The 9,745-nt window shown below is 44.4% G+C and overlaps 1 protein-coding gene across 1 annotated transcript; it reads left to right on the top strand.

The window, feature by feature from the left end:
- Positions 1–658: 658 nt before the first annotated feature.
- On the top strand, positions 659–6,329 carry EN2 (engrailed homeobox 2). Its single transcript, XM_068238613.1, has 2 exons — positions 659–1,671; positions 5,497–6,329. Exons 1-2 carry the CDS (start codon positions 1,188–1,190, stop codon positions 5,811–5,813), a joined length of 801 nt encoding a protein of 266 aa, XP_068094714.1. The 5' UTR covers positions 659–1,187; the 3' UTR covers positions 5,814–6,329.
- Positions 6,330–9,745: the final 3,416 nt, after the last annotated feature.

Below are 9,745 nucleotides of genomic sequence, written 5' to 3'. Positions count from 1 at the left end.
TTCACACACACACACACACACATACTCTTATATACACACACTCTCATACACAAACACACACATTCACTCTAATACACACATTCACTCTCATACACGCAATCACTCTCATACACACATTCACACACACTCTCATACACACACACACACACACACACACACACTCTCATACACACACTCACACACACACACACTCTCTCATACACACAAACACACACACACTCTCCTACACACACACACACACACACACACACACATACACACACTCACACTCTTATACACACACACTCTCATACACACACTCACACACACACACTCTCTCATACACACAAACACACACACACACACACTCACACTCTTATACACACACACTCTCATACACACACACACACACATACACACACACATACACACACTCACTCACTCACTCTCATGCACTCACACACTTGCACATAAACACACACAAGCTCTTTCTGCCTTGTAGATGCTGCGGCTTTAAAGCTGAGAAGGGGGATCAGGAATGGGGGAGGAGAGAGCCCTAGAATAAAAAAAATAGAGAGAGTGGGGGTGCGAGGGGGGAGTGGCGTCCTGCTTGTCAATTTACTACTCAGGATCGGAGTCACGTGACGCAGGGGAGCCCCGCCATTGGCTGAAGGCACGTGTCTTGGATACCGGGCTCCCACGTCACTTGTGGGGTTCTATTAAAAATAAGAACAAAAATCCAGAGTGAAAGTATTTCAGGTCCAGTGAGTGCTTCTTAATTTAGCCGCAGTAAAGAGCCGGTGACCGCAGCGACTGGGGATTTACCTCTAGCAGCCAAGCCGGGTCCTGCGCCTCGTCCATCTGCTCTGCTCCTCAGCTTCCTCCAGAAGTCTCCCCTCCGCATGACTCTATGTTCTCCAGCAAGTCCTCACCAGCCTTGATGCCTGCATGCTGCCCACTCACCTGGCTGCTGCTCCCTGGGAAGGATCTACCTCGCCCTGCCTGGAGATGAGCCCGATCTGGGCAAGAGGAGGCTCCTCTGGGGGGCACCAGTGAAGCACCAACCACCACTGACCTGCGGAGAACCTCCGACCTCCTCCGACGCCTTCTCACTGCCACCGGGAATTTGAATGTGTAGGTGACTGGGGTCCGGGGAGCAGCACAAAGGGTTAAGCGGCAGAGGCAGCTTGGTTGGGGGGGTTTCCAGCATGGAAGAAAGTGACCAGAACCACCGGGAAGTGGAGCAGCACCAGGAGTCAGGGGATGAGTCCAACCGGGGGATCCTGCCGCTGCTCCAGGCTCCAGGGAACCACCAGCCCCACCACCGGATCACCAACTTCTTCATTGATAACATCCTGCGGCCGGAGTTCGGCAGAAGGAAAGAATGCACAGTCCACCCTGATGAACTCTACTTGGGCAGGGACAGTGTGTCTCGCTCTGGGACTGAGCCTGCTCAGCACCGAGGCAGTGCCAGCGAGGCAGAAGGGGCATCTAAAGCCATCACCGTCACCCCAGACAAGAAGAGCGAGGGGTCCATAGATGGAGCTCACAACGCCCGAAGCATGAGTGGAGACCATTCCCTAAGCTCAGACTCTGATAGTTCTCAAGCCAGCTCAACCAACAACCAGAAGGCTAACATGCTGTGGCCAGCCTGGGTCTACTGCACCAGGTACTCAGACAGACCTTCATCAGGTAAGACCCAGGGCTACAACTTCTCAGGAGGCTTCCTGGCCAACTTCTGGGGCTCCCCAATCCATCAACTTCCACAAACCCCCCTCCTTTGATTACGAGCTAGAGGAGTATCCCAAAACTTGCTATATGGTGACTCTGGGAGCCAGAAAGAGAATGCATTGGGAAACCGTTATAAACCTTCTCCCTCTATCTCTCTCTGTTGTGTACGATAAGATAGCAGGTTGCCTTCCTAGCCATACTGTAGTGTGCAGCGGGCAGCCAAACGCACCACCAGAAATTGGAAACGGCCAAGATCATATACTTAGCACTAGGCTTTAATTAGAGAGCTAATTAGCGTCAGTACAGCCTCCCGCTGACAGTGAAAGGGGTTTTGCATTTTAAATAAAACATTATTTCGAGTATAACTGATCATACCTAATTTATTCGTCACAGTATTGCACGCTGTAAGCCTCAATTTAGTTTGATGTTGGCGATATATATATATATATATCCCCTCACAGATTTTATATATATATATATATATATATATATATATATATATATATATATATATATATATATATATATATATATATACAGTATGTATTGGTATTGGTTTAGGGATCTATTGTCCCCTTAGTGTATTTTATTTTATGCATTCAGTTTAACTTCAAAATGGTAAAGGCCAGATTGACTGCTTTTATACTGAACGTAAATCTATTATTAATACTTGATCGTAGCTAGTTTTTATCAACCTGTATTTTTTACACACTTTTCTATTAGCCTTTACTTATAAGATATACTCTAAATATTTTATGCTACATTGCTTATATTATTTTATATACTTCTGACCGAATTACTTTTCTCACAGTCACCACCCTTCTCTTGCTTTTTAATTTATATCGTTTTACATTGCACAAACGTCGGATCCCTATGAATGAAATTTTAGTGCAATAATAAGATCCGACCGTACTGAACAGATGTTAAAAGCAAAGGCGTAATTTAGCAAAGAAAGAAATAGTGTTTGTTTTCTGTATTTTAAATCGTGACCACGGAGTTGGTGACATAGTAAAAAAAAAATATAGAAATTTTAAAATGTATATCTACAGAAATACAACTATAGAGATATAAAGCTGCGAGGAGCGTAATACTCCCCCTATTTCTATTTTTAAAATGGAATCGTCTAATAGTAGAATTATTTATGATTTGGGATTTTCCGTATACATAATGTGAATTGTGACTTCAAAGGCAGTTGCTTTTCATCTGGGTGTGTAGAAGCAGATAGGCTGGGCATAAAGAGGCATGTCAGTGGGTTGTGTGTCACAAAAATAATATATCTATATTATGATTACAATTATAACAGTTATAATTATTAGTAGTATTATTACAACTACTACTACTATTATTATTAATACTGCATAATATTTTATTTCATTTTTCTATTCACACGTAGCCAATGTCTGAACAGGAGTACAGGGGATGGAGGGTAGCCTTCTAGCTAAAAAAATAAGAGATTTGGCTGAATTTGCTGTTTGCACCTTGCCTGGTAACCGCACAGCCAGTGGCTGCTGCAGAATATACATAAGCTCTGGATGCTGCTGCTATACATTGTCAGGGAGGGTGGATGAGATGTATTTTCCAATGGAGAGCAGGATTGGAGCCCACGTGTCCCAGTTCTGATCTGTGGGTGAGGGAGGCTGCATTGATGGCAGGTTGTAGTAAAAACACGTGTATGGCTGTGCGTAAAAAAATACAGGATGGAGGGAGTGAGCAGAGCTGAGGGATGCGGAGGGCATGCAGGGGAATGGGGAGGCAGCCTAGTGCAATGGAGCGGCTGGAGCCCCTACTGCTGCTTCCCAGAGGCTGCTCTGACCATTGACATCAATGGGACAATAAAATAGGCGGCCTGCTTGGTTGTTATGATTGGCATCAATGCCAGTTTTTGCATAAATGAGCCTGTGACTGTTGCACTATGGAGAAGGCAGAGGGGCACCAAGGAGGCAGGAGAGAGGGAGGGGATTGTTTGGACATGGAGATGCCAGGAGGAGAAGATGGAGGAGGGAGAGTCAGGGCACTGCGAGTAACAAAGCTATGTGGGCACATTTGGGCATAGAGCAGGTTTAGGGGGATGTAGACGCACAAGGATCCCTGAGATGGGCTGCAATGCCCAGGTAGTGCCAGTTGGAGTCATGGAGAGATCAGGGACAGAAGGCATGGGGAATGGTGCGCCTGGCACTGTTATGCCTCTCATGTGATGCATCAACAACATGGCAGCAGCAAGAAGACAAGGGGGCCATCTCTCCTTCAGAAAGAAGAACTTCAAACCCTGCAGCAGCACCCCAGCCAGCTTCACATCCTGCACACGGCACAGGAATCGCACACAATGTCATACAGATCAGGGGGGGAAGAGAACCCCCCAAAGCATCCGCATTCATTTCATAGCATGTTTCATTATTAAAGAGCTACGGTGGGCAACGTGAAGCAAATAATTAGCTGTGCTGAATGACTAATGTATGTCTGCTGTTAATATTTCAAATGCAGCGAGAAGGAAGTGGGGGAGAAGGGAGGGTAGGAGGCCTCTCTGCTGCCCATTTTGTCCCCCACTGTCCTGCAAAACCAGAACTGGAATCTCTGGGCATGGGAGGGGGGTGAAATGATGACCACTGGTAAATATTCAGTGGTGTATGTGTTGTATAGGGTCAGCAGGGTTTAACACATGCCCACCTAATATTATTTATACAGGGATGGGTATCAGAAGAGGGTGCTGCACCATAGCAACCCATCCAGCTTCACCAATAATATAAATTCTGATTGGTTGCTAGCTGCCACTGCACGCCATCCATGTTCTGCCTACTACTTTGTTGTTTATGTTTCTTCCTTGTGTTTATTTATTTATATGTAGTTATTGAAAGGCAACTCTATACCCTGGCTTGGGCAAAATGCGTTTGGAATTAATTATTGCAGTGGTTTGTTTTGTTTTGCTTTACTCATAATTAACCTAATGGATAGGATATATATATATATCATCAGTGAGTCACATTAGATGTCTGTGGAAATAGCATCTCTCTCCAACTCTCTCTCTCTCTCTCTCTCTCTCTCTCTCTCTCTCTCTCTCTCTCTCTAACTCTCTCTCTCTTTTATACAATATTCATACAATATTCTCTCTCCCCTTCTATCATCTGTATATTCCCCAATTCAAATCAAAAATAGCTTTATTTTAATGACCAAGATAGATACAGGCATTGCCACAACAAGGGTAAATGTTTTGAGTCCTGGGGGTTGGGTGTGAGATAGGGGTACAATGGGTAAGCACTCTGTGGACATTTTTAGGTTTACAGTCTAGTTATGCTCCTGTCCCTCCCTCATCTGTATGACCCCCCAACACTCACATACACACATCTCTCTGTGTCCAAACTGTAACTGTAAATCTGTAGTATGCCTCCTAACATTATACCTATTTAACACCCCTTCCCACTCCTCATATCTCTCTGTCTCTCATCGCCACTGTCCTCCACCCCCCCCCCCCCCCACACACACACACACACAGTTTATTTCTACATATTAAAACAATCCCTAGTTCTAACTGGGCTGGATATCCGAAATGATCACATTCTACCGTTAACTGACCCTTTTAGCCAAGACAGCACCACTGGGTTAATTAGCCAACAGGAATTAGCAGTCTGTCACTGAAACTAAATATACATTTCTTGGTGCATTTTATTATATCTGCCAGGTACATTAATGTGGTACTGATTACTGATGAATCCCCTGGTTTCCTCCCCCCTCCCCCAAAAAAATCACAAACCAAAAACAAACATAGCCTCTGATGTGATGCTCTCTTTTTAGGTCCCAGATCCCGGAAACCAAAGAAGAAGATCGTCAGCAAAGAGGACAAAAGGCCCAGGACAGCGTTCACTGCAGAACAGCTCCAAAGGCTCAAAGCCGAATTTCAGACAAACAGGTATTTGACCGAGCAGCGAAGACAAAGTTTGGCTCAGGAACTGAACCTTAACGAGTCTCAGATTAAAATTTGGTTTCAGAACAAGCGGGCTAAGATTAAAAAGGCGTCAGGGAACAAAAACTCTCTGGCCCTGCATCTGATGGCACAAGGACTGTATAACCACTCCACCACCTCCAAGGACAGCAAATCAGACAGCGAATAGAAGCAGATGGGGGAGATCAGACAAAACAAAAAGTCTTACAATGCAATAATTTAAATAAAAAAACAAAACAAAACACACACACAAGAATTTAAAAACAAAAAAGGCGGAAAAAAGTGCCAAGGGCCAGTGTACAAAGAAATATACCAGCATTGTGCTTCTGTGTGGGGACAAAAATTCGCAATATTATATGTAAATACTTTAAACAGGCAAAAAGTAAAGGAAAAAAAATCCAAAATATTCGCTTCTGAACTATTTTTGTTTCCTTGTTTTGACGGAACTGAGATTCTATTTTTGTTTTCTGCTTAGGCCTTTTATTTTGTACTAAGCGACGCCTCTGTTATCTTTTGGGAGGGGGGTGTTGGGCGTTCACGTGATTGAACCGCTCTGCTAAAAGTCCAAAGAATTAACTGCTGCATTTTTTCGCACTACTGTGAAATTTAATAAATAGCTAATATTTGTCTTATGTTTTTTATATTATAATTTTTTTTGTGTTGTCTTAAAATAAAAAAAGAAGAAGCAGGAACGATGTTTTATTGCATTGTATTAAAACTTGTACTTTTTGTTTTTCTTATGAATGTTTTAATAGTTGTGTACAGACTTGCAAAATACAATTTATTTATACATGGAGGAGGTGATATAGTTTTGCACTTAGTTTTTGGTTATTTTAATTTGCCCTGGGGGAAGGAATGGGGGGGGGCAGGGCTGAGCCGAGGCAGAGGCGAGAGAGGCTCCAGCCTCAGGGCGCAGTGTAGGAGGGGGGTGCATAACTCACTCAGCTATCATTCCCCTATTGTGTTTGAAGCAGAGAGAAATAAGTAAAGGGGATACATGGCAGTGACTGCAAGCCAGATAACTAGATTAAGGTGTTGGGGGACCTGGGGCGCCTCTTAGTCTAATAGCAATCAGTGTGTGCCGGCTGGGGTGGGAGGGATGGAGGGGCGCACTTTGGTGTCTCAGCCTTGGGTGCTGGAGGACCTTGTCCCGGCTCTGGGGGGGGGGGGGGTCTAATCTAAATGAGTGAGAGCTAGGGGTGTCAATATACAATCTGAGATGTCAGTTTGGAATATTATTATCTCATGGCTGCATCACTATTACTGTTCGTATGACAGGCTGGCATCCAATGAGCTGACAGAGGATGCCACCCCTTGCGGCAGCCGGTGGGCTAGGCTCCCCCCTTCTGATTACCCAGTCATTTCTCAGAATACCCTTTCTTCGCAGGTCTGCCATAGCTCCGTGTGATACCAGCTTCTGGTGGTGACTACTAGCGATTAAAAATCAGCTATTTACTAATATCTCGGTATTTACTTATAGTGGTCTTTTAAACCATATACTATCAATTCACTGATATCTGTGGTTGCTATCGTATACACGAAAGCAGGGATAGGATCAATATTCTCCAGTGTGCTGTGTATCCTAAATACAGCACCACGCGCAAAACAGAGCTCATTTTTAGACCCCCAAAGGATGAAATCTATTCCCAGTGCTCTACAGGATGTCAATAGCCCATATGGCTGCCAACTGAACGGGTTAAATATCTTCAATGCAGTCTGGGGGTCAATTGCAGTTGCTGCAAAACGTTAAAAGTAGGCTGGCTGAGGTCTTCAGTGGGGAAGGGTCAAACAATCTGTGTCCATCTGGGTACAGGAAGGGTTAATGGTACATCCAACCTAAAGGGTTACGTTTTCAGCCCTGCAGTCTGGGTGCTATGATAGTTGGTTGTACACCAAGCCCAAATGTCATATCCGCCCTGCAGTCTGGGAACTGGGAAGTCCAAAGGGTTAAGGTGACTACAGTCTGGGTAGGTGATGGTTAATTGTAAAAGATGCCCCCAAAGGGTTAAAAAATCTCCGCCCTGTAGTCCGGGTGCTGTGATAGTTATACCCCAAAGGGTTAAAATATACGCCTTGAGATCTGTGTGCTGCCTGTAACAGTTGTACCCCAAGCCCAAAGGGTTACATATCCGCCCTGTAGTCTGGGTGCTGTGACAGTTGTACCCCAAGCCTAAAGGGTTACATATCCGCCCTGTAGTCTGGGTGCTGTGACAGTTGTACCCCAAGCCTAAAGGGTTACATATCCGCCCTGCAGTCTGGGTGCTGTGACAGTTGTACCCCAAGCCTAAAGGGTTACATATCCGCCCTGTAGTCTGGGTGCTGTGACAGTTGTACCCCAAGCCTAAAGGGTTACATATCCGCCCTGCAGTCTGGGTGCTGTGACGGTTGTACCCCAAGCCCAAAGGGTTCCATATCCGCCCTGCAGTCTGGGTGCCGTGACAGTTGTACCCCAAGCCCAAAGGGTTACATATCCGCCCTGCAGTCTGGGTGCTGTGACAGTTGTACCCCAAGCCCAAAGGGTTACATATCCGCCCTGCAGTCTGGGTGCTGTGACAGTTGTACCCCAAGCCCAAAGGGTTACATATCCGCCCTGCAGTCTTGGTCCAGTGATGTTCCATCGTCAAAAAAGTTACCTGAGCTGTCCTGCAGTGTGGGTACGGGATAGTTAATTGCACAACAAGCCCAAAGGGTTAAATCTCTGCCCTGCAGTCTGGGATAACTCACAGCTGGTGCCAAAGGCGATTTGTAGAAATATGTGTGTTGCAGCCTTGGGTAAGGAGGGGTGACCAGCTGGGCCAGGCAAAGAACATCTCTGTCCTGCAGTTAGTGGCAGTTAGCCTGTTCAGTACACGCCAAGGATGCAGCGTGGCTAAACTGTAGTTTTAGATCATCTATATACCCCTCTTTCAAAATAAACTACTTTTTAAAAGTGCTCTCCAAGGGTTCAAATATATACACTTCCTTATGGGATCAGTGGCGAGCAACCGTACGCCAAACACGAACAGCTCAAATATGTGTTCAGCAGGTCTGAGATAATTAATTGTTGGTGTGAAAAGAAATGTTTTTAAATGCACTGCGGTCATAAAAGGGGTTGAATCGATCTGTATCACAGGAAAGGCTGGGCGATAATCAGTAGGCAGGCAAACAGAAAGGGCTGCAACATCATTTTGCACTGGTGTCATTCATAGCTGCAGCTAGAGCAGCCACAAAGGGTTAAATAAAGTTTACTTTGGCCTTATAGTCTGTACTCCGTATTACAACCTTAGATAGTCAGTAAATTCTGCACACCCCGCAGGAAATATCGTGCTCTTGTCTGCTGTGTTACTACAGCGGTGAGTAGATATGATCCTACAGGTCGGCTTTAACCCCTTGATATCCATGGCTTTTCCAGTCTTCAGAACAGGCACCAGATTTTTTTGTGAGTGAACACGTCATAAAGATAAAAAAGAGAGTTGTTGTAGGCGTTGCTTTAAGTCTGGTGGGCGGGGCTACAGGGGTGGCTTTGCAGCACCAACAATACATTCTTAAGTCATCTGAAACAGATGACGCTTGCAAATATACCAATTATTTATCCACCACTGTAATGTACATTATACAGAAGTATCCCCCCCCCCCCCTTTCATTTTGTTTGATTTATTCTTTTTCTCTTTTTTTCAGTCCTTGCCAATCAGAACCCCAGCCTCTGTATATATACAATATTCCCATATGCTTGGTATCAATCACAGCTATTTTTTATTTTTGCAGTGTAAATATAAAAAAGGTCGCACTTTTTTCTTTCAATGAATCTTACTGCTCTAGAACTGTTTATATTATTATTATTATTATTTCTCAGTGCCATTAAAAGTTGAATGTTCACTTCTAAGCTGTTAGACGAGCCTTTATTAAATGTGTTCAGTCGACACTTAAACAAAATTCAGGACTGCTGACCTTTAAATGGATGAATGTTCTATATTTGCCTTAAAATACTCTCTTGGTATGATTATGCTATACATAAAATATTATAATGTATACTTCAAGTTGAAAGATTAAAAAAAAAGAAAACTCATCTGGTTGTTGTTTCACCCTCTTCTGCTAGAGTTTAGGGGTCGGGGGGCAAATATA

The sequence above is a fragment of the Hyperolius riggenbachi genome, chromosome 5, assembly GCF_040937935.1.
Source record: "Hyperolius riggenbachi isolate aHypRig1 chromosome 5, aHypRig1.pri, whole genome shotgun sequence".
NCBI lineage: Eukaryota > Metazoa > Chordata > Amphibia > Anura > Hyperoliidae > Hyperolius > Hyperolius riggenbachi.
This window is presented reverse-complemented; position numbering and strand designations above follow the sequence as displayed.

Bases quoted from the DNA above. Each gene is read 5' to 3' on its own strand.
- EN2 (XM_068238613.1), top strand. From the start codon at position 1,188: ATGGAAGAAAGTGACCAGAACCACCGGGAAGTGGAGCAGCACCAGGAG. The intron at 1,672-5,496 runs GTAAGACCCAGG...CTCTCTTTTTAG, and splicing joins CTCAGACAGACCTTCATCAG to GTCCCAGATCCCGGAAACCA.